The following is a 26,793-nucleotide window of genomic DNA, read 5'->3' on the forward strand; positions in this document are numbered from 1 at the left end:
TGCCAAAGCAAGTATTTTTTGGCGAATTTGTCCATTTTTTTCTTCCTTATGTCTTCCGGAACATCCAACCGTGATTTGGCAACGTAGAACTCCAGTCCCGGTATCTGCTTTACGTCTGCCTTGATGTAGGTTTCGTCATCCATAACCACACATTTCGGGTTCGTTAACCACTCTCGATACAGTTTCCTTGCGTGGGATTTGGTCACCATGTTTTGTTGTTCACGCTGGTTCGGTGCCTTCCGGACGTTGAATACACGAAACTCAGCTCGTTTCATGGTTTGCTAAACGAACCAGGCGGAACACTTGGCCTTCGGAGCCGCGTCGCGAATCGAAAGGTTCGGCTAATGCTTGAAATAATCCAACACCTTCCGGGTCTTCACAGGGTCAGCTGTCTTCGATTTTCTTCCACTTCCAGCCCGCCGCTCGGTCGTCTGGGGCTTCTTAAAATATTTTACCACCCGAGAGACAGTTGTCTTCCCATCCATTTCATGCTCGCAGTGGGATTTTCCATGACGGCGCGCAAAATTCTCCGGAAATTTCGATGCCATCTCAATAATCACTGAACCGATTGTTATGAAATTTTGCACATGTAGACAATACACTCCAATCTAGTTATACCCAGATTTTCATCAATTTTTATCAACCGACAGAAAAGTTACACACGGATAAAAAGTGTGCATTTTTTTCGAGTACAGGTCTTATTAAATAAGGGCTCCTTTTAAGTCACAATTTCAAAATAAATTCCTCAACTTAATACTGGAAAATTATTCCTGAATCGTTTTTAAAGATTATTTGATATTTTGAATTATACCATACATTGATTTCAAAATTTTTATAGTTACTTGCTAAGTTTTTAATCGATTTTCCTTGTATTATTGGAAGGCTCTTTGCAAAACAATTAAAAAGTTCTTAAGTTGTTCATTGGAACAAATAAAAATATAGTTAACATACTTCTTCAATGATATGTTCAGTTGTTTCTGTTGATGCGCCTCATGAACAATAATTTTGTTATATATGTTTTCAAAACAGTCTTTACACGGTGTCTCTGGTAGAACAACATTAATATAAAAAAATCAGTATCGCTAAAACACCCACCAAATGAAAGCTTAGGCTTTTTTCTTTCATTTGAGACCTGTTTGGAAATGTTCCATCGGGGGGTCCTGAACATTTTTTTTCAAAACAGTACAATGCCGTTTAATTCAGTACTGATTTCTTAATTATGGTTCACATAGTCATTTTTTTTCCTGCATATCTAGGTAGCCATGAGAAAAGTTACTACGAATAGTTAACCAATTAATAAAAAGGATTAAGGATTATACCATTCTATTTAAACCAATTACAAACACGACATATCGATAAAATAAATACGGTTTATACGGCTTAGGTACGAATGCTCACTATTGTATATTACTACAGTTAAAAGATGCTGTCGATCATATGCTTCGGAGTTCTCCGGAACTTTAACATGATTCCAAGCAACTTGAAGATCGAAATGCACGGTTTCGCTGGCTTGTTTCCCGTATTTGCTCAAACCACTTCCTGTGATTTAACATAACTCCGGGATATGATAGCGCAAATGTGGAACTTCGAGCTATTGGGTAAGCAATTCACGTTTTTGAAAAGTTCTCAACCTTTTCTGCAAAATCATCATCCAGACTCCTTTGAAAACAACTTTTATGCACCTGATCAAAATAATCAAGCGCCTGAAATCCATTTTTTCATTGAAAAGAGATAATTTACATAAAGTACGATAAATTTCAATTGCTAGCAAACTTGGATCCCGTTTCACTTCCAAAACATGCCGATTTTTCAAAAGCTTCTGACAGTTTTAGCTGGTGAATCCACATTTGCTGTGGCTTTGGCAACTGATGATCCTCACCTGTGATAAAAGAATTAATTTTAAGGTCATCTTTATGAATCACACAATCAAACTGCTGATGCTTACCCATTCCTCGACATTATTTGGATCAATGTATTATACTTTTTTGTCAATCGGATTTACAACACCTAGTGAAATATGCAAGGAATTTGGTGGGCAATTTGTTCGTCGGGTGATCTGTCGAGCAGTGGATAGTAAATACAATTGAAGAACTGCTCCGCCAGTTTATGGTCCGAGCCGAGACTTTTCCATTTCGCGGACGCGTATGGTATGGTATAGTATGAGCGTATGGTATGGTATAGTATGAGCAAGGAAATATTGAACTATCTCCCATTATATAGCGCAAAACAGATTGACGATTTAAAAATCTCTAGCAATGAAGCACCTAAAATTATTCAAAAGCAACAGTTCCAAATTTTCTCAATATTGCTATATTCATCTGAAACAACAGAAGCAACAGCTAGCAGCAACAGTATTTTTACGCCAGTATCCTTACATCGGCCTTGAATCCCGATGACGTCGGAATTATGCTCGATAATCGAGAGGGTAACCTTCCCAGGCCAACCCCCCTGTTTAGACATCACTTAATCAACTAACTCCTGAACGTTATTACAGTATATTACAGGTTTTAATTCAGTTTCTGCATTATCTTTCAAATCAAAGTGCAGATGTGTTACCTCTAAAAACTTATCACGCGACACAAGCACCAATTTGTCGCTATACCGTGTAAAGAACGCGACAACTTAAGCAATGCAGCGCCGATTTTCCTACTATTGATACCAATTAAGTTGTTTGTGCAATCTGTGAAACCATTTGTAATGTAATGATCCATGAGTAAATGTTTTCTCAAACGCTTTGTTTATTATTGATCGTAAAAAGCAATATCTTATGAAAATATATTTGAGTTTTAGGACGGTAGCATACTACTGAATCTAAATAAGGGTTATTTATTAAAAATCTTTTAAATCTCTAAACATGTTTTTTTATATAAAATTTAAAATACTTTTTACAACCATTTTAGTTTTGTATAAATAAATAAATTTTGATTCAAAATATACAATTTTACTATTTACTGAATTTATAATCAACTGAACAGCAACACTGCCAAAACAAGCTTGTTTTATGGAAATCTGGACACACATTAAAAAAGGGCACATCGACATTGGTAAACAATGGCTTTGTAAGATGCTGTTGAGCCCAATTCAACTCGATCACGCTTACCAATACTAGTATCAGGAAAAGCTAACACTAATCTTTCTGATAGTGGTGTTAGTTTGCATGGGCGAGCTAAAAAGGGTTCAGCAGCAACGTTTCTGAAAAAAGGCTCAAGACCTCTCCAGCTCTTTTCAAATGTTTGTCCAGAAATATTTGTCATGGCCTTCTACGGTCCGATTGAGTTGTCATCATATGGTACAAGCGATTCATTGTATCATACTATTGGTGGAAGAAAATCACCTATGATCTCTTACTAAAATAAAAAAAATGTTCAGGACCCCCCGATAGAACATTTTCAAACCGGTCTCAAATGAAAGGGGAAAGTCTAAGCTTTCATTTGGTGGGTGTTTCAGCGATACTGATTTTTTTATATTAATGTTTTCTACCAGAGACACCGTGTTTAAATAATCTTCAACAGTTTTCAAAAAGAACTGTTTTGTACACCTTTGTTGATATTTACTTAATATTTGAATGTACTATTAAATCTCAACAAAATATTTTCTGTGGGTTTCGATAAGTTTATTTTTTAGTCGTCCTAGTATTTCGGGCTGAGCGGTTAGTGTCCTCATACGCATCGTGGATTCGATTTCCGCTTCAGGCATTGAAATTTCTTGTCAGTAATTTACAGTCTGTGCAGCCAAATGGTTTAAAACGGTACCCGTGGCTTAACAAAACAACCTTTATCGACAATTGACTAGTATAACTATGCATCTAAACGGTATACATAAAGCCTGAGTTTGGATTCTGATCGAAATACGTCGATCGAACCATATTCAAAGAATGTAACAGTTCATTAATCATGACAATGGACAAATTTACCATCAATTGAAAGCTATTTCGATGTACTTTAAGATAGCGATAGATGTGATTATAATCACATCTGCACCTTTTTGCCCCTTCACGATATATGCGAAAGTGAAACAATTATCAGTAACTCATTATCAGTTTACGATCGGTCTTCGTATCGGTCAGACGTGTTTCCATTGCAAGGTACTCTTGCATCGATGTGTTGTGATGGCTCTCAATTCACGAGAAAATACATTTAAAGTGGATTTAGTTAACTTTTCGCGACGGCCAAGTTATGAACAAATCCATCACTTTGTTAAGCGAGTTCTCGGTTTACAATCCAATCAAGTGAAGCAGCTGCAGATTAATCATGCACTTAAATGCGCTCATGTTAAATGCGTAGATTTAGCAACGGCCGAAAAAGTAGTGAAGGAGCATGACGGACGGCATGAACTGGAGGTGGAAGGAAAGAAATGTGGAGTTCGATTGTCGATTGATAGTTGTTACACTGAGGTCAAAGTTCATGACCTCTCTGAGAGTGTGACCAACGAAGACTTTGCGGCTTTTCTGTGTCGATATGGTGATGTACATGATGTGAAGGAATTGAGTTGGGGTCCATCCTTTGCGTATAAAAACATATCATCAGGTGTACGAGTAGCAGTTATGACACTTCGTAATCATATACGGTCGTTTGTCACTGTGCATGGTCAGGAAACACTGATAACTAACAGAAATCAACCTGCTTCTTGTAAACATTGCTCCCAGCCACAGCATCCCGGCAGTACATGTGTGCAATATAAGAAGGAAATAAAACTCAAGCAAACAACAGCAATCGTCGGACCATATGAGAAGATCACAACACACAACCATGTAAGCGAATTGAACGAATTGAACGCATCAACCCCGAGCCAATCCAATGTAATGGAATCCAAACCAACGAAAAAGCCACCGAAAGAAGCCGCGACAACAGCTGGTAATGGGAAAAAGCGAAAACAACAGCAGCAGCAAAGCGTACGTCCAGCCGTGCGGGTACCGACGAATATAACAACAATAGAATCGCCACCGAAAGAGAAGCACAATCGCAACGAGAAAGTCGTTCACGAGGTTGAGCACTCAAACGTAAAGCAGGCAATAGATGTCGATATAAGCTGTGATTCGAACGATGTAGAACCAAGTAGGGTGGATGAATGGATTATTTGGATGGAGAAAAGTATTGAAAAGGATAAACGTATGTTTAAGAAACTCTAGTTATTAAGTTATATTGTAATGAATTTGAATTTAGACCCGAATGATCGTGAACGATTAAAGGGTCTTTAATAAAAAAAAAGTAACTCATTCTACAGCCTTGATGTGTTCAACAAAAATGTGCGTTTTATTATTGCAATCAATTTTGTAGATCATTGTATTGTTCTTAGTCTAACTAATTGTTCATGGATGGAATCTTAACGACTGTAGTTTGAACCGAAAATGTGATGTATTCGGCCTTAGCAGTCTTGTTAGCCACAAATAAATTTTTCATCTACATCCGATGGTTGCGGTAACATGTTTTACCTTTTCAAAAATTCCTAAAATGTTTGGCAAAATATAGTATGATATACATTAACGTTGCGTTTTGTGTACCCCTACTTACAGAAGCTTGCTTTTTCGTACTATATTTGTATTACGCTACATACGATTGTCCACATGCTTAGATGGCGCTCACTTTGATTATTTGGTATGGAAAACAGTAATTCACGTCAATTGTTATTTCAAGGACATAGTTGCTTGACTACCAAAATGGCCTCTAATATGGCACCTCATCTCTTCCTTCACTTTCCGCTCCCCCCCCCCCACACTTCTCAGAGTGCTTTCGAGAGCGATCACAAAAAAAAGATTATTTGAAGTTATTAACCTTATCGTAGAGGGGTGGTTTCTTAACTGAAAGCATTTCATAGTATGTTTTTCACGATTCTATACCATTACCCGGAATGCAATTTACCGGAATACCACTTACCGGAATGTACCATTACCCGGAAAAACCATTTACCGGAATGTACCATTTACCGGAATTACCCGGAAAGCCAAATTTCCCATTTTTGACGACCTTTTTCAGTACAATTGTGTACAATATTTATTCTCTTTCATTGATGCAGAGCACAAATTATGTCACGCTAACCATGAACATTCTTGCCTCGGTTTCCATAAACACTTTTTCAGCTATGGACCAAATATGTTTTTTTTATGCCGGCGTTACTACTCAACTAGGACAAAGCTATTCTAGTAGCATTTCTACAGTTAATAACTGAGAGCCTATGTCAATCAACCACTTTTACATTCGTTCATAGTTTGACAAATATGTAAGTACTCCAGCTCTGAAACGTCGTCAAGTTTGCCAACCAGAAATAATTTTAAACCGGCGGTATCTAATACTACCAACCTCAGCTTGATCTTTCTGAATAGCCTCCCTTTGCCGCAACGAACATTACGATACCAACATTTAATTGCACATGTCATTTATTTGCGATTAAATTAGAAAAGAATCGCCTGATATGGTGTAGAGCTACTTGGGCACTTCCATGATTCACTTTGACATGCGAGGAAGGTTTTTCTCGATAGAATTATCTGAAATTTTGCAAAAAGAAGCACTACAGTACGACGCACGGTTCTCCGACATTACCCGGAAAACCATTACCCGGAATGCAATTCACCGGAAGACCATTACCCGGAAAACCATTTACCGGAATGAACCATTTACCGGAAAACCATTACCCGGAAGGACCATTTACCGGAAAATTATATCACCATTTCTCTACTTGTTTCATTACCGTCCTTGTAACCGTTTTAAGGTCATTCAGGTCAGTATGTTAACTTAAAAATATTTAAAATGACTACCAACGATAAGCACCAGAGAGGAGTCTAAGATATCTTCATACTTGATCATGTCAATATGCACCATCTTCATATATTTGCATTTCATAAATGATTCACCCTTCTTTTAAAAATAAGCTGTTCTTTCAACTTATATATTCAGCTTGTCTTGGCTGAATTGGCTAAATTTGGCTACAACTATGTAGCTTTACGTTTAATATTCCACCGTCGATTCTCCAAGTGTCCAAATGTTAATAGATAAGCTATGATTAGAATTTTGTATACTTTTCGCCAAGTGTCAATTCGCCGAATGTCGTTTCCGCAAACGACAATCAACCGATTGTAAATCCCCCGTATATCCCTTTTTCTAGAATGACCTATTTCGAGTCATCTGTTATTCACCCTTCATTAGTTGGTTGGCGGTTCTTTCGAGTTCCACCGATCTCGACAATTTTTGCACAATGTGTTTAGTCGAAAATGACCAAATATTATTACACTGACATTGAATTCGGGGTACAGACATTCAGAGTTTTGACATTCGGAGAAAAATAGCACAATCAATCAGAATCAAAGGAAATGTAGATCTATTAAGGTTCCGAAGATAGACGTTACAATGGCGAAATTTAATGCTGGGATGTTCCATTTACTCAAATGCAACCTACCTTATTTGTTAGGCTTTTTTTGATTTCGATAATTATGATACCTTCCAAGTGGTCTCAGACATAGAAGAAAATAAAAAATTCTTTTCATTCTTTCTGTCCTTGCCTGTAATGTTCAGTTTTATAGCCTAAATTTGAAGAAATTGTTTTCCGATCTATATCAGGCGATTCTTTTCTAATTAGGTCGCCAACAAAATTACATGGTCAATCAAATTTTGGTATCGTGATATTCGATAACCCGTATAGGCCTAAGTGAAAGCAAAAACACTAAAACCCTCACCGCTCAGCGAATTCTAAATGGATTCAAATATTTTTTTGTCAGTATACTAGCACACATATCTAGTTTCTAGAAGTGGACAGAGGAACCCGGAAATATTCCTGTGGTCAGAGTTATTCCGGTGGATCACTGGGTCAGGTCGGGTGAGAAGGGTACTGTGCGTTTGTGCCCCTGTAGGTAGGCAAATTTCAAGTCAGTGATAATTTCCGGAATCGGTTATAATGTGGCCACTACATGACGGAATTTTAAGAAAATTGCATCAGTGCAAACCTTTTGAGAAACGATTGAATTGGATAACTATGAGTTTTGCATTTGATAAATCCTACAAATTTTCGGGTCCCGAGACGTTTCAAACTTACGATAAAGTGGCTAATTTGTATCTGAACATCTGTGCCAAGCTTATGGGAACGCATTTTAGGGTACAATATTGTTTGATTTCTACTTTTCGAGATTTGAAACGATTTATTATTCAACAAATCAATAGCCGGTTCTTTCGTGCATTACGTCCGAATGGCCACATCCGGTATATTTTAAACGGTGCAAAACCCTTCATTTATAATGTTGAATATTAGATCTTAATGATTTATGCAAATTAAAATGATTGTCATTGCAAATAAATAAAGGTCACTTGGCATGTCCCAAAAAATATCCTTTTTTTACCCGACTTGACCCAGTAACCCACCAGAATAACTCCGGCCACAGGAATATTTCCAAGTTTCTCTGGCCACTTTTAGAAACTAGATATGTGGACCAGTGAACTGTCAAAAAATCATTTGAATCCGTTATGAATTCTCTGAGCGGTGAGGGTTTCACTATTTTTGCTTTCACTCAGGCCTATACGGGTTAATAGTTTAAGGCTTACGTTGCGGCAAAGTGAAGTTATTCAGAAAGATCAAGCTGAGGTTGGTAGAATTGAATACCGTCGGTTCAAAATTATTTCTGGTTGACATATTTGACAACGTTTCAGAGCTAGAGCAAGCATACTTGTCAAACTATGAACGAATGCAAAAATGGTCGGTTGACATAGGCTCTCAGCTAATAACTGTAGAAATGCTCCTAGAATAGCTGAGAAGCAGGTTTTGTCCCAGTTGAGTCGTAACGCCGGCAAGAAGAAAAACATATTTGGTCCATAGCTGTTTGGAGATGTATATTGAAATAGTGTTTATGAAACCAAGGGAGTCGAGAATGTCCATGGTTAGCGTGACATAATTTGTACTGCGCATCAATGAAAGGTCGTCGAAAATGGAAAATTTGGCTTTCCGGGTAATGATGCATTCCGGTAAATGGTACATCCGGGTAAATGGTTTTCCGGGTAATGGTACATTCCGGTAAATGGTCTTCCGGTAAATTGCATTCCGGGTAATGGTATTCCGGGTAATGGTATAGAATCACGACGCACATTGTGGCCAAATATTAATTAAGTAGCTTTCGAAAAACCCCACCGCCGAAGTGAATCAAAAATGTCTAGGATCCGGCTCCCTATAGTTTTTCGATCTATAGGGAGCCGGATCCTAGACATTTTTGATTCACTTCGGCAGTGGGATTTTTCGAAAGCTACCTAATTAATATTTGGCCACAATGTGTGTCGTACTGTAGTGCTTCTATATATATATATATATATATATATATATATATATATATATATATATATATATATATATATATATATATATATATATATATATATATATATATATATATATATATATATATATATATATATATATATATATATATATATATATATATATATATATATATATATATATATATATATATATATATATATATATATATATATATATATATATATATATATATATATATATATAATATATATATATATATATATATATATATATATATATATATATATATATATATATATATATATATATATATATATATATATATATATATATATATATATATATATATATATATATGATGTCAAATATTAGCGGCCATAATGTACGTCGTGCTGTAGTGCTTCTTTTTGCAAAATTTATATATATATTTATATATAAAATATATATATATGATGTCAAATATTAGCGAGGTCAATATAAATCGAAAAAATCGCCTATCAATTAAGGTAGGGTGCATTGGAGTAAATGGAACAACTCAGCATTTGAAAATGTTTGGATTTATGATAGTTTTCTTATCCCCTTCTGTTAAAACAGTTTAGAATCCAATTTAAATATTGCATCAAAGAATTGAAAAAAAAACTGTGCAGTACAGTGCAATTCTCATTTTAGCTTTAAAGCTCCCTCAAATCAACACTATTTTTTAAGCGAGTTGCAAGCACTCTTATATAGAACCATCTAGACTGACACGACGAAAATTGCTGCGAAATTGCGTCGCTGTGGGTTACACACGCTCATCAAACTGTGCATGCAGCGCATGTCGCTGTCGCCGTAAAAAAACGCCTTGATTTAGGGGAGTCTTTAGGTTTGAGGAAATCTAAAAAATCAAGACGAAACTAAGAGTGCCTTGGTGATCGAGAGTAGGGACATTTACGCCATTGTGACGTCCATCCTTGGATTCCGAGATATTGAACCTCAATAGATCTACTTTTCCTTTGAATTTCCTTGATTGTGCTATTTTTCTACGAATGTCATAACTCTGAATGTCTGTACCCCGAATCCAGTATAATATACTAGAAAGAATAGTAAGCAATCATAATAAGAAGGTATTTGGTCATTTTCGACTAAACACATTTTGCCAAAAATGCCGAGATCGGTGGAACTCGAAAGAACCGCCAACCAAATAAAGAAGGGTGAATATCAGATGACCCGAAATGGGTTGTTCTAGAAAAAGGGATGTACGAAGCATTTGCATTTGGTTGATTGACGTTTACAGAAACAACATTCGGTGAATTGACTCTCGGCGAAAAGTAGCACAACCAATTGTGTTAAAAATTCTAACCATTGCTTATTTATTAACATTTGGACACTTGGAGAACCTTCTTGACGGTCGAATGTCGAAAGTAAAGTAACATTGTAGCCAACGTTGTAGCCAAATTTAGCCAGTTCAGCCAAGACAAGCTGAAAGATAAGCTGAAAGAACAGCTTATTTTTAAAAGACGGGTGATCATCTATGAAATGCAAATATATGAAGATGGTGCATATTGACATGATCAAGTACGAAGTATCTTAGACTCCTCTTTAATGCTTATGTTTTTTGAAGGAAGAACATCCCCTGTTCATTATCGTTGGTGATCATTTAAAATATTTCAAGTCAAAATACTGACCTGAAGTGCCGCAAAACGGTTAAAAAAGGACGTTAATGAAAAAGGCGAGAAATAGAGAAATAATTTTCCGGTAAATGGTCCTTCCGGGTAATGGTTTTCCGGTAAATGGTTCATTCCGGTAAATGGTTTTCGGGTAATGGTCTTCCGGTAAATTGCATTCCGGGTAATGGTTTTCCGGGTAATGTCGGAGAACCGTTTTTCACAATTTGTTAGTTTTTGAACGAGAACACGTAGCTGCGCTCCACGCCTTCCTGTTACTAAGCGGATTAAACGCGAACACCATCTTTGCAGGGTTGCTGTCCGGCATTCTTGCAACATGCCCTGCCCATCGTATCCTTCCTGCTTTTGCCACCTTCTGGATACTGGGTTCGCTGTAGAGTTGGGCCACCACACACCGTTTTCCTGCACACAGCCAAAGATCGTCGTAAGCACCCGACGTTCGAAGACTCGGCCTCGCCAGCTAGCACGTGCTTTGTCGCATTCCAACTTTTGCTGCCTCGCGTTTTAGGTAGGTGTACAGGTCTGCCACCTTTTCGAATGTTCGGCTGACAATGTCCATATCATCCACGAAGCAAACAAATTGACTGGATCTCGTAAAAATCTTGCACCGGCTGTTAAGCCCGGCTCTCCGCATAACACATTCTAGCGCAATATTGAACAACAGGCACGGAAGTCCATCACCTTGTCGTAATTGCCGGCGGGTTTCAAACGTATTGGAATGTTCGCATGAAACCTTCACACAATTTTGCACACCTTCCATCTTCGCTCTTACCAGTATGGTGAGCTTCCCGGGAAAGCTGTTCTCGTCCATGATTTTCCAAAGCTCTACGCGGTCGATACTGTTGTATGTCGCCTTGAAATCGATGAAAAGGTGATGTTCTGGGACCTGGTATTCACGACATTTTTGGAGGATTTGCCTTACAGTAAAGATCTCGTCCGTTGTCAATCGGCCGTCAACGAAGCCGGCTTGATAAATTCCCATGAACTCGCTTACTATAGGTGACAGACGACGGAAGATGATCTGGGATAATACTTTGTAGACCGCATTTAGAATGGTGATCGCTCGAAAGTTCTCACAATCTAACTTGTCGCCATCCGGGAAGATGGGGCATATCACCCCTTCCTTCCACTCCTCCGGTAACTGTTCTGTTTCCCAGATTGTGCTTATCAGCCGGTGCAAACAAATTGCCAGCCTATCCGGGCCCATTTTTATGAGTTCAGCTCCGATACCATCCTTACCAACAGCTTTATTGTTCTATTGTTCTTGGGCTGGTGTATGGCATCCTTAACCTCCCTCGAAGTGGGGCTGGTTGGTTTCCATTCTCCGCAGGACCGACGAAGGCATTTCCTCCGTTGTCCCTTCTTTGCATGTACTCTCAGCGCCATTCAGATGTTCGTCGCCCGCGCTGCGTTCTTCTCCTCCAAAATCTGCTTACATTCCTCGTCAAACCAATCGTTCTGTCGACTCCGTCCCACGTACCCGACGTTGTTCTAAGCTGCATTATTGATGGCTGCCTTCACTGTTCTCCAGCAGTCCTCAAGAGGGGCTTCATCCAGCTCACCCTCTTCCGGTAATGCAGCCTCGAGGTGCTGCGCGTATGCCGCTGCGACATCCGGTTGCTTCAGCCGCTCTAGGTCATACCGGGGCGGCCGTCGGTACCGTACGATGTTAACGACGGAGAGTTTTGGGCGCAGTTTGACCACCAGGTAGTGGTCAGAGTCGATGTAAGCGCCACGATAGGTCCTGACGTCGATAATGTCGGAGAAGTGCCGACCATCAATCAGAACGTGGTCGATTTGCGATTCAGTCTGCTGTGGTGATCTCCGGGTGTATCGGTATGGAAGGCTGTGCAGGAAGTAGGTGTTACAAATGGCCATATTCTTGGAGGCGGCGAAATCAATAAAACGTAGGCCGTTTTCGTTCGTCAGCCGGTGGGCGCTGAACTTTACAATAGTCGGTCTGAACTCCTCCTCCTGGCCAACCTGAGCGTTTAGATCTCCTATGATGATTTTGACGTCGTGGTTTGGGTAGCTGTCGTACTCGCGTTCGAGTTGCGCGTAAAAAGCGTCTTTGTACACTTGCTACAACTTGTGATTCATGCGTCTGCGTCACACACCATTTTCGAGTTTCCTACCGAGTATTGTTCGCAGCACTTTACGTTCGAAAACAACGAGAGCTTTCCGGTCTGACTCTTTCAACGTCCCCGCTTCGTGCCCGTAGAGAGCTATCGGAAGAATCAATGTTTCATACAGCGCGATTTTTTTTCGTTTGCAAGCTGCGGGACATAGTCCGTAAAAGGCCCTATTCGCAGCCGCAACACGTCTTTTCACATCACGGGAAACGTCGTTGTCACATGTTACAAGTGTTTCAAGGTAAACAAATTCTTCAATAATTTCAAATACATCCTCATCAAACCCAACCTCAGCACCTAAACCACCAAGCCTGATTCTATCTTTACCTGCACCCATGTACCTCGTTTTGGTAGAATTAATGGTCAGGCCTTTCCTCGCTGTCTCCCTCTTCAGAGGCACGAAGGCCTCTTCCACTGACCTGCGATCGATTCCAATTAGGTCTATATCGTCCGCAAAGAAAAGGAGCATGTGCGACCGTGTGATGATAGTGCCATTTCTCTTCACGCCAGATCTTTTAATAGCACCCTCGAGTGCAATGTTGAACAGTAAATTCGAAAGAGCGTCTCCCAGCTTAAACCCGTCTAACGTCACGAACGAGGTTGAAACTTTGTCTGCGATCCGAACGCTTGATTTCGAACCATTAAGCGTAGCACGTATCAGCCTAATTAGTTTCGCCAGAAAACCTTGTTCAGACAATGTCATTATCTGCCACAGCTCATTTCTTTTCACTGAGTCGTACGCCGACTTGAAATCAATAAACAGATGGTAAGTCTCCCGTAATTTATCTATTATCATTCGCAAGCTAAACGTCTGGTCACTTCCGTGCTTGAGAAGCTCGACCGAGATCTCGTCCTTCTCAGCAACCTTACAGTTCTTCAGCTCGCTGATAGCCTTTTTAACCTCTCCTATGGTTGCTGGGTCCACAGCTTGATCGTCATCATCAATGTTCATTCTGTTTCTCGCTACATTTCCATTTTTACCGTTCAACAATTGCTGAAAGTGCTCCTTCGACTGCAGCCACCGCCGTTTTATCGGTCAGTAAATTCCCTTCTCGATCATTGCACATGGAGGGCACTGGTACGGTATTGTGCCACGCATCATTGGCCGTTGATTAGAATATCCCCATATCATCCGGTTCATGCTTTCTTGAGCTTCAGCTACCACACTTTCTTCGTGCTGCCTTTTCTTTCTGCGGTGGATTCGCTTTTCTTCGGCTCTCGCTACCCTGTCCCGCTCTCTGTTCCGTCGGCTACTCGGGTGTCGCCAGGTGTGTTTGCGGATATTCTTTCGTGCGAAGTAGGTACTGCTGATTGCCATCCTTCTAGCAGCTGCGAAGGTTACTAGCCGCAGGCCATTATCAATGGCAACGGAATGGAGGTTTTGCTTTTCAATGACGGGTTGGAAGAAATCTTCTTTCTCGATCTGCGCATTTGCGTCGCCGATGACTATCTTGACATCTTGTTTTGGGCACTCTCCGTAGGCCTGATCCAGACTCTCATAGAACTCATCCTCCATGTCATCGGGCTTATCGTTCGTTGGCGCATATATGCTGATCAGGCTTAGTTGAAGAACTTGCCCTTCATTCTCAACACACAGATTCAGTCGTTTACCGGTGTCCACAGAATAATTCGCTTCATCTGCTTTCAAATCACTATGAAGCCAACTCCACGTTCTGCACTGTCGCCACCGCTATAATAAATGTGGTACTTGAATGAAGTGTTGGCGATGGGGTCCACCGCTCGGAATTCACGTTCTCCGGTTCTCTTTCTGAAATGAGAAATTTAAAAAAACGTTATTTTCAAGCTTTTTTTGGCGATTTTTATTTCAAAATTAACAACTTGCTCTCTAGATCTGATTTGATGGAAGCTCTTGACCTCTCGAAAGAATCATCATCATACATATAAAATCCCCGAGTTGTCTGTCTGTCAGTAAAGCTTTGAAATGTTTCATTGAGCACTGCAACAGCAGGATAATCGAGAATTATCGGTAGAATTTTTCGCTTTAATTCGTAGAATGTGTAACCGTCGGTTCCAAATTTTGTAGTTTGCAGGCTCCTCCTCAAACATCCCACTACACTAAACCCGCCTGCCAATGGGTTCCCAATTCCCATTCCAAATCATAGATTCAAAAAATGATATGAAAGCCTCACTGGCGGGACCTTTTGCTGTCATTGCAGAGCTAAAGGCGTTATTATAGTAACACACGTTACGTTTTCTCGAAACTTGCGTCCTTTATTGACAGCGGTTTGAGTTACCTAAATGTAGTCGGCCCAACATGTTCGGATGTTTTCTGCTGATTAATGTCCAAGCAAAGAATTCCAGGGAAAATTAATTTCATTCTGTTCGTGACTATCACAGATAATAGTTGTGCGCGCCGTGTATTCTTAAAACATCTAAATAGCTAGTTAAAACTTTTAGCTAATAGTACGGCAAGTGCCATTGAAAAAGTACGATAAATAATTAAAACTAAAACAATAGAACCATCAAACAAAAGGTTCAATTAATTCCGATAGTTGAATAGGATTTCAAAAGAAAAGGTTCACTTCTGGGTCTTTTCTTTTTGACCTTCGGGGTCCAAAACCGGATGACTTCTTTTTGTGCATCCACAGGAATTCCCAAGGCCTTGTGGACCGGTCTAAACCGAACATTACTCCAATACCCGGACCCAAGCCACCGTCATCTGGAGGATTCTGGAATTGCGGACGGAAGATTTCCATTGAAGACCATTCCCCACCATCTCCATTTTGGGAATCGGCAGTCTTTTAAGCCGGATTGTGGATAAAGTCTGCCATAGCAGAGGTTCCCAACGCATTGTCTGCGTCCGTGTTCTCCATCAACCAGTTTCGCCGTTATTATTGCTTCGTCCGTGTATGCCACCAACTCCACCATTCTGCGCAGAGGTTCCCAACGCATTCTCTGCGGCAGCGTTCAGCCTTCGCCGAAAACCCACCCCAGTCAAGCTATCAGTTACCGCCGTGAAAGTCATCCCCCCCGAAGCATGCATGCCACCGTACAGCAAACTCCACCACCATCAAAAGCCAAGTACACCTATTGAATAATGCGTCTCTCTCGTTAGGGCCCAAAGAGGCAAAATAAATGTAGGCATGTAAGATAGACGCTTTGGCGGTTATTTTCTACTTGAAAATCCCACAATTGATTCATATACACCCTTTTGATATTTTGCTCGCTTTCCCGTGCCCAAAATGGGGCATTCACGCATCGATCAGGGTAGTCCACTGGAGAAATACGATTTTCACCTTGAATTCTACTAACTTATGTCCAGAAAATAGTTGGTTTCCTTCCCCTCGTACGGAACTGACAGCTGGCGGTTAGAATCCAGCTCCTGCTAAAGGTGAGTGACCGGTTTAGTCAACGTAACGGTGCTATTAAGAATAAGCGACCCTGTGCTCATCATTTTCCAACCCACAAATCCCCCATTGAGCAGCCTAGGAGCTACAAATGTTCTGAAACTTTTGAAACGTTTCACAGCAGAAGAATTTGAGATAAGAACTTTTCAACATGTGTTATTAAAAGTATGGTTGGAGCATACATTTAGGAGATTTTTTCTAGAAAGGTCGTAAGGTATACAGCAAATTGAAGAAAGGTCGTAAGGTATTGCAAATTGAAATGGGTGGAGCAAGATGAAATGCAAAGTTTTCAATTTTAATTTGCAAAGTTCTTTTTTCTTTTCAAATTGCAAGGTTTACTTTGCAATGTTGATTTTTGGATTCCAAATGCTGTTGAAACGTGGCTAGCTACGTTGGATAGCTAGTAACCCATTAAAATTGTATATCTCAATTTCAAAAATATCGAGTATTTCAAATTATGTTCTGACCCATTCTCACCCTTCTGACGCATTTTCACTACCATCGAAGGTATATAAAAAAAACTTTGACTCGTTAATAATGCTCTCTTGTAACATACTAATATCGAATTCGTTTTTGAACCTGGGTTGGTACTGGTGAAACCGGTTCTGGATTACAGTTTCAACCAGTGAATCAAATTATCATCAAAATAGACAAAAAACAAACAACAAAGCAAGCTCGCTCACAACCGTTTGTCGCAACTATTGCGGATAAGGACACAATAAAAAGTAAAATTGTCATGACAATCACAGAGCGCAACATTGTTGCAAGCAACCTTTTCAACTCGCGTTTAATCAGTTATTTTAAACACAAAACCAAATTTGTTTTATGGATGCTGCTTGATAATGTGTCGATGTTTACCAACACGGAGAAAGTTCTCGGAAATTGCAATGCGAAGCCCACACAATCTCTGCGCACGTGGTGATCGATCTTTGTCATATTCTGTTCAAGTGATGATAAACTCATGTTGCTGAATAAAATTGGTGACAACGTCTTTGTTGCTGTGTGTTGGGTGACAATTGATTCACTGGTTTCAACACTAACCCGATTCAGGTTCGACCGAACTACAATTTGCTTGACGTTGGTTTGTTTATGTGTTGATCACAGACCCAGTTCCTAAAAACGAAAACGACACACAGTGCGTTGAATGTATGGAGATGCGGGACAAAAATCAAAACTGGAAGATCAAGCCATTTGAACACCTTGGTATGGAAGAGAAAGTGGTTTCTGATCAAAAGAGCTACAATTTGCATAAATGACATATAATATACGCATAATCGCAAAAGTGTCATAAACGCCAATTTCATTATTTTCCAAGAAAAACCTTGCAATTTGTTCTTTTATTGTTCATAATGATGTAAAAACTTATTTGGAAACATGTATTCTCTCACTCGTAGCTGCAAAAGTGACTTATACGCCTTTATGCAAAAAAAAATCGCAAATCGCAAAATCGTTTTTAATTTTAAAGTTTTAATATAAAATTTGAATAAAGTCTTGCAAACTACATTCCAAATATATAATTCTAAGCATAGACTTGCTCTGGTGTAATTTCTGATTGAGCCGAGACCACATAGTGTTGCAAGATTTTCGGATTTTCTATCACAAACAACTCATTTTCATACTTGTGCTTATTAAGGAGTATACCTAAAAATACTCAAAAATCTCAAAGAGTTGCAGGGAGTTGCAGCTGTATCTTTCAGACCTCTTAGAAGACACTCTTAGAAACATGTCTGTGCGTGATTTAGGGTGGAACTCGATGGAACTTTTTTTGAATCGATACCCAAAGTTACTTGTTAGTATTTCATATGATTGATTTCATAGCCAACTCAACGTGCCGATTTCTCATATTCAAAGCTAAAATTGGTGTTCTTATCCCATCAAATATACTTTAACAAACTTCAGACATGTTCTCTTTCAAATTTTGATTGAGTAGATTGGTTTCAACTGTTTCCGTACTAGTTGAAAGGAATTATGAAAACATGCGACAAAATTAAGTTTTTTTTGCTACTCCGACGACTGTCACTTTCGACGCTTGTTGTAGTAGTTTTTGTGCTTTGTATAGCTTATCAATACTTGTTTCTATAACGGATGGTATTTATAAACAATCGTGGATGCTTATCATCGCTGGATAAAATAACTTGAAATTTGATTTTTGTCTATGGAGCAACGCACTGTGCGACATAGGTAAGAGATTTCTCGAAATAATTCATCAATCAAGAAAAACGACACATGCTTTTGAAATGGCTTCGCAGGCCCCCAGCAAAGTTTTCACGGCACCCTAGGGGTTCGTGAATTACCGCTTGGGAAACCCTGCCCTAGAGTGAACATTTCCCGACCATTTTGCTTGTTCCTGGATTCGGATAAAAAAAGTCTGACCTGTGGAATCTATGGATATGTTCAAACCAAGTATGACAAACATTTTAGTTATAAGACCAAAGCAATTTGTTTTAGTAAATTTGATGAGTCGAAGAGAAACTTATAGTTATCAACTTATTTATACATATATTGTTTTCAAATTTATTTTCAACTAGACAAACTGAAATATATTTTATTTATCCTGAAGTCTTTTCTCCAAAATAACTACTTATTTTCTACATTTTAATCGCTGCTCTTTTCTCTATTCCATGAAATTAAGCATAAATCTAAGACTCAATTTCATAATTTTGCATTGAAATTTATAGCTCATCCCGATATTTTCAGGTAGTCAGCTCTTAAATCCCGAGATATGGGAAACCAAGTATATCACACGAAGCTATCATGGTTTGAATTTGGGGTCAATATGACCCCAATGCGCATACAGCGTCCCATTTTTTGGCCCAGACAGAAGGTTAACCGATGACGCAAGAGGCCCCCGAGTGTGCGAGCACGCGAGTCCCGGTTGAAAGTGAATGTGGTCTGCTGCTCTGCAAGGCAAAGACGAAGCGCGCCCGCGCGAGAAACGAGAGTGAGAGTGAACGGGGTTAGGGTCCATGCATCGGTCCGCGCACACAGGTGAGAGCGAGAGTTGATGCTGATTTGCCGCTTCTGCGCGCTGGTGGTTTTCTTCGCGGAGGATATCGGCGCAAGGCCGTTGTCGAGTTGGAAGTTTATAAAAATTTGTTTAACTAATGTGGCAGAAATTCAGTAGACCACGAACGGTCCGACAAGGCAGACGTTGAATCTCTGGCGCGACAGTTGGACGCGAATCTTTTTTCGGACATTCTGGAGCATCTCCATGCTGGTTAAAGACACGTGACAGATAGGACCGCTCTCAGCTGTCGCTTAGAACTTTGGCGCTGGATAAGAACAAATAGGCTAAGTGTTAAGTTTGTTCTAAAGCGTATCGCATTCGAACCGGAAATGAATCGCAAGTGATATTTTGCAGTCAAGTGGTAAAATATTGTTAGTCTTGTGAGAAAGTTTCCCGATAACGACCCGACAGGTCGCATTGGCCGCCCTTAACCGATCCCAGTTTGGGAGGTTTCGAACCGTTGGAAAGATAAAGTGCCACATTTTGTGGGGAGAAGTAATTCAAAAAACCCGACTTGAAAAAGGAAAAGGCATTGTGAACGTAACAGTGAGAGTTGATACCGACACAATAAGTACCCCAACTGTGTCCTGTCATAAGAGGTGATAAATCATTAAAAGTTGGAATCAAGTCTTTTGTGTTAATTTCGGAGCCCTCTCTTGGTTGGCGAAGGTGAAATTTGCAAAACATGAGTGATTGAGAAGTTTGCCGAGAGAAAAAAAGAGTAAAACACGAGAAGAAGTAGGCAATTAGTGACATCCCCCTGTGTCTTGCAGTTTTGCATTGTCCACGTTCCCGGGCGTGGAAAGTGAGAGTAAAAGTTACAGCTACTCGAATCGACAATCGCATTCAAAGGAAAGTTGCACCCCCCGCTTGGAGAGGAGAGTGACCGGAACCATTATCGCCTGCCTGTGACATAAGGAAAGAAATTTGAGACCGCAAGTTGGATTATCTTTTTTTTGTGTGTGTTGTCAAGGGTTGGCGTTAAGTGGTGCGTGAAGTTGCAATTAAGGCGAAGTTAAAAAGAACAGCGGAAGGTGTGTGATTGAGTGGTGGTGTAGGAAGTAACCATAAACTGGATCGAGAGCCATTACGAGATAGACTTTCCTGTGCGGACGAGAAACAAGACGGATTGCATGATGAAGCTGTTCATTGTGGTAAGTGGAAATGTCTTGTGGAATCCGTTCAGGGTTTCTATTTGGCAGATAACTTCTTATTCTTATAATGAGATTGACTTATCTATTCATTAAAATAGATTTGGAGTAAAGAACAAATTCAACGTCTGAAAAACATATTTTGGCATCTGTGGTTTTGTAACAACAAATTGTTTAAAATTTGATCCCAAAATTTACTTTATGCTGATGCCAATATTAATCTCAATAATTTTAAGAAAATTTTCATGTCAAACATAGATTTAGCACAAGAACTTAATTATCACAAATAAAAAGTATTTGAGACATGTGTATACACTGCTCTGCATCATACACAATTCATTCAGAATTCACAATCCCGGTTAATTTTAATCGATATTTGAACAGTCGGATTACCGGCATACATATTTCATGAGATTTCATTTAATGAAAGCCGAGTATCAGTAAATCACTTAACATGACCTAATTAGACGAAGCTCTTACCATGACAAACTAAAATTGCAACGATTTTTATTGTCTAAAATTATCAATAATCTTATTCAAAAGGGAATGATTTAACATTGGATATTCAGTGTAATTCATTAATTCTTTAGCAAAGAAGAAGCTTCAGAATTATTAAGAAATCTTGCAATTTTGCTCAAAAAAGCGTTCTGGAAAAGGTGAACTGTCAAAAATACACCGTGAACTACCATGATTGGTCTCGTATACATGATCTAGTTCACGGTGTATTTTTGCTTGTTGACGAGTTCACGCCTGCTGTTCACGGATACGAGAACGAATTTTTTCTGTGTATAAATAAAAATAACCAACCTTTTTTGCAATCTACTACAGATCACAAGCTTCGTACTTTGGTGGAGTGGCCTAAATAATCCGCAAACAAGGATTTTTGACATCCCGGAGGTAACTCAGGTGGTCAGATGTGAAAATATTGTGTAATGTTGGGCCCCAAATTCTGCCATTAGGAACACAAGCTCTTAAGGTGAAGATGAAACGAAGCCATGATTCAAATTTTCAAAAGCACGGATCTGGAGAACCAAACATCCATTTAAGCTGAAAACTTAATCAATTTGTCACTAGCTGGTGATGAGCAATCGATAAGATTTTCAGCTGAAACGGATGTTTGGTTATCCAGATCCGTGTTCTTGGAAATTTGAACTTTGGCTTTGATTCATTTTCACCTTAAAGGAAGTCCTTTAGATTTGGAGTTCTGATAATTATCCTGAAGTGTACGATTTGACAGATAACTTTGGATTATTCAAGCAATGTGTGATGCAAAATAGAAGTTTTTTTTTTAATTTAACTTCATGCTAAACATTGTCGAATGCTTTTTTTATGCCTAGAAAAGAAAGGCCAGTAGAATAGCCTTTAGATTTGTTGGAACGAATCAAATTTGTTACACGTAAAAGTTGATCAGTGGTTGAATGTCCAAGTCGGAATCCGAACTGTTCATTGGCAAAAATTGAATTTTCGTTGATGAGGACTACCATTCTGTTTGAAAAAAATACTGATGGAGGAAAGCAAGCTAATTAGACGATACCTAGAAACTTCAGCAGGATTTTCGTCTGGTTTTAAAATAGGTACAACCTTCGCATTTTTCCATTTGTCAGCAAAATGTCTGTATTAAGGCAGGAAAGCTCTTGATTAAGTCCTGACTGAGTAACTTGATTTTCAGTTAGAAAAGTGAGTCCTAAATTACATTATACTGCATTGCATGTTTTTGAGCTCTTTCGCAATAAGTTAGAAAAAAAAAAATGTTTTTTAATAACGAAAAAAGTAGACGCATATGAATGATGATAACACCATTACATGCTCCATCCAGTCGATCATTACAATAAACAAAAAAAAATTGGATCTCTTTTGAGTTTGGATTCAGGTTTTAAATAAGTTTCAGTAATTACTGTTTGTAATTAGCTGTAAGAAAATTAAACAGCTCTTCCTCTTCACCGTTCAAATAACGAGCATTCCAATTTAAAATATTTAAACTATTTGGATCCATTAGAAAAACGTCATCCAATAACAATTTGATAAGTAAATTTCACACCAATTTGGACTGCTCCAGCCACAGTGGTGTTTTTGAACATTGCTTCAATCATTTGATTCAATTCTTCAGTTAAGAAATCAAATTAGGAAGGAGACATGTTTTTAGAAGGAGGTGCATTTTCTGATGATTTTCTGTTGGGATTTTCCGTTGATGAAGAGGCAGAATAGAACTTACCTGCGGCGGCAGGGGTATTTCCATTTGATTTGATACAATAAAAAAGGTTACTCGTAGGGAGAAAAGGGAAGGACATATTATTATTAAGGCATATGAACTGATATATGACCAAATCTGGTCCATGAATTGTAAATCTGCATTAATTAAGGACTGTCCATTTTATAAAGTGGACATTTTGTTTATGCTATATTATTTGTTTATTGATAACATTGTCATTTTTCTGTGCATCTTTCAACTATTATTCTACAATGCTATGAAAATATGAAAATTTACAAAATGCTGAAGTGCTAAATAGTTTTTCTAAAAACTTTAAAGAAAAACCGTTCGTCAAAGTTATGTATCATTTTTCGCATTACAAAAATCCTCATTTTAACGAACAATTTGTATGTTGACAGCTTTAAAACTACCAATAATATTCCACTTATCTCTGGCACTGTAGTAATTTATGCTTCATGGTTAAATTTGCTGATACACCATCCTCTTACTCCCAGCAAAAAAGTAAAGTGAAAAGCGTGTGAAAAAATGTTTGAGATTACTAAAGAAACTACCGTGAAGACGCACTTTAAACCTCGAATCCTACTCATATCAGCTCCATTAAAAATTATAAAATTAAATATTTAAAATATGTTAATCTAAAAAAATCAATGAAAAATGATTTCATGATATCTGGGAAAAAGTTGCTCTAAAAATAATTTGATCTTTTTAGCAGGCTTCTGATTGATGATGCTTTCGAAGAACAAGCATGTTATGAAAATAGAAAATATAGATTTCCGAATTTTTCAGCCAATTTCTATTAAGGCAAACTAGGCCGTCTTTGAAATTTGTTCAAGGCGTTGATTATTGTTGCTTACACGTCACACGATTTTGAATTAATGAAAATCTGATGGTTTTGCATTTACATTGCTGAAAAAGTATCCGCATAGTATCGGTATGTAAGCCCATTTGGTGATACTTTTTTTGAATCAATATGAACTATGAGGACTGAGCTTTATCACTTTAAAACTGTGAGCTACAATTTCATCGTGCCTGTCATAACGAATGACGGGCTACTTAGCCTTAATCATTGATTTAGATAACTTCCAAAAATCAGCTGTTCTAAACGTTATGCCTTATTGTGGTGAAATCTAAGTTTTTTGGTAGCCTTTTCATTATCACAACACTGTACAACATTAGTCGATTGATGAACAGAAAACCGATTGTGATTGTATTGATAAATTGAAAAGATATGGTATGTACAAGGTGTCCACTTTATAAAATGAACAGTCCTTATAACATGTGTGCTACTTGGAAAGTAATTCTCGTTTTCTTCCCATTCTCTATTTTCGACAATTTGCTCCTTTGACTGTCTGTCTTTTCGACTTCTTGTCCTGTCGACGTTCTATCACTCTACCTGAATTGAGAATATCCTGAAAATCACTCGTCCAATTAAATGGTGCTGTGTTTAACACTGAAATCAACAACAAAATAAATAGCTTATTCGGAGTTACTTTTATCAAGTTAGTATTTGGTAGTTGATCTCGATGTCCAGTGTATTGCAAAGGTAAATTGCCAACCATGAAAGTATATTTACCAATCTCTGTTTTAAAATGAACACTCAAAATTTCAAAAACTTAGGTTTCAAATGACGAAAAAAGTTGTTTTTATTTTTAACATTCTTTGAATGATGGCAGCAACCAGGCAACTGAAGGTTTTATCGACACAAGCTTTGCAAAATAAGTAGTTTTAAGCAAAATTTGTAACAGTTAGAAGCTGGAAGGTGCGAACTGGATATCAACAAGCAGCCAGGCTGCTGTCAAGCTATTTTTTTTTCATGAAAATGATCCGAGTATGCTTAACAGTGTGCGGTTATTACCTAGTCCCGCTAAAAAAAATGCATTTTATGTGGCACAAGAACTTCCAACTTTTTAAAAACGTTATACTTGGTCTTATTTATGCATAAGTTTATCAAAAGTCTGGCATATTTTTTTTATAAAGTAAGGTCAGAAACTATCTGATGAAGCAGATTTATTGGACTTATTACCAGCATCAATCTGCAGAAGTTTTGTGTGCAGTATGTTAAGTGTGCACTTTGAAAACGGTGTCCTGCGAGACAAGCAAACAAGCAATGGTGGAAAAAGTTGTGTTCAAATTGAAAGACCAAAATCGAGCTCGCACGCAATGGACGATATTGACTAATTTGTTAACATTCCTAATGATTTAATGAAAAGTTATATATTTTGCATTAAGGGTCAAAAATAACATATGACTTTGAAAGGATTTTCCTTCTTTTAGCTTTATATGAAATATATGGAATTCTAGAATGGAACCCTGGATTTTTTATGAGTATGACCATTCTGACACAAGGGCACCTGGAACCTGTTTCAGAAGTAACTGGTACATATCATATTCAGAAGTTCATACGCATACGCCGGATTTGGTCGGAGTAATCCGGAATCGGTACATTTCTAGTTCCATCATACGACATCTCAAAAATCATGATTTTGCATCCTGATCAAAATAGACACCATGCCAAAAATCAAACTGAAAATTCTTTCCAATCGGGATAGAGCTAGCTTCTCTGTTTAGTGTTCTTATGAAAACGTCTGCAATTATTCACTGCACGTGTACATCGTGTGGCAGGTACGAAAATACTCTTTGCTCTGGTCAGTCGAGAACATTTCCAATTCAATAAGATCCATGACCGGTGGGATTTGAACCCACGCCTCTCAGATTACTCTTGCTGAAAAACTGCACGGTAATCGCTATGGCTATATAGCACTATCAAAAATAAAATTAATACATAGGAATATCGTTGTACCAAAAATTCCTGCATGATAAGCTCTAATCGTAATCCCTACAGTGATTTCTCCAGGGATTCCACTACGGCTTCTACCAGAGATTCCTTCAGGAAGAACTTTTGTTCGCTATAAGACATTTTAGACCGGTTCTGATAGGGCTCTAGGAGTACCTTCAGCAATTCCTCCAGGAGTTATTCTAGGTATTCAATAATTGTTGAGGGATTCTTCCAAGGATTCCTGCAAGAAAATATCTACAAAGATTCTTTTAGAGACTTCGTAAGGAGTTCCTGCAGGAATGTCTTCAGTGATTCATTCATAGATTCCATAAATTTATTTAAGGATTCCTCCAGGATGTGTTTCAGGAATACTTTGAGGATTTCTCTTGTGATTTTGAAACCTATTTCTTCTGGTATTCCTTCAGAGATTCCTCTAAAAAATCTTCCACACACTCTTAAAAATAATGAAAGTTACTGTGTACGTTATTCTCGATCAAGTGATCGAACGATACAAAAACGTGTCCTTCAAGGTGCATTGAACAAAAAATGTAATTTCTCATGTTAACGTGAAGATGCATCGAAGTCAAACTTCAAATTTTTAAGACCACCAATCTAGAGAACCAGACAGTGGTTTGAGCTGAAAACTTAATAGATTGGTCACACGCTGGAGGTGACCAATCGATTAAGTTTTCAGCTCAAACAGCTGTTTAGTTTTCTAGATTTGTGCTCTCGAAAATTTAAGGTTTGGCTGCGATGCATCTTTACCTTAAAGGACTCGATAATGATAGAACTGTGATCGACATTTCCCAAATCAGACACTAATGTATTCAAAATAGGGCACCCATCTACGTCATTCGGTTCCCTTCTTCTATGTGCATCCAAAAGACGTAAAATTACATGATATTTTGGGAGTGTGCAGACTTCTCCAAGGATTCTTCCAGGAATATCTTCATATGGATTCTTGCAGCGATACCTTGAAGGCTTTAGCGTTAGCGTTAGCGTAATTACGGTATACTTCGTAGATTGGATACTAGCAATATTAAGGTGAAGATGAATCGAAGTCAAACCTCAAATTTTCAAAAGCACAAATCTGGAGAACCAAACATTCGTTTAAGCTGAAAACTTAATCGATTGGTCACCAATCGATTAGGTTTTCAGCTCAATAGGGTGTTCGGTTCTCCAGATTTGTGCTCTTGAAAATTTGAGGTTTGGCTTCGATTCATCTTCACCTTAA

General features: G+C 38.5%; 1 protein-coding gene across 4 annotated transcripts in view; it reads left to right on the forward strand.

Moving 5' to 3' along the window:
* The first annotated feature begins 19,516 nt into the window (after positions 1–19,516).
* The window catches only part of LOC5573486 (myb-like protein AA), a 166,874-nt gene continuing 159,597 nt past the window's right edge, over positions 19,517–26,793 (forward strand). For 2 of the 4 annotated variants that reach the window (XM_021842254.1, XM_021842255.1), the window contains exon 1: positions 19,517–20,577. In XM_021842254.1, coding sequence (XP_021697946.1) covers positions 20,557–20,577 — 21 coding nt within the window. In that variant the 5' untranslated portion in view covers positions 19,517–20,556. The remainder of the gene's footprint in view (positions 20,578–26,793) is intronic. The other 2 variants (XM_021842256.1, XM_021842257.1) reach the window with 1 other exon arrangement.

The sequence above is a fragment of the Aedes aegypti genome, chromosome 2 (assembly GCF_002204515.2).
Source record: "Aedes aegypti strain LVP_AGWG chromosome 2, AaegL5.0 Primary Assembly, whole genome shotgun sequence".
Classification (NCBI taxonomy): domain Eukaryota; kingdom Metazoa; phylum Arthropoda; class Insecta; order Diptera; family Culicidae; genus Aedes; species Aedes aegypti.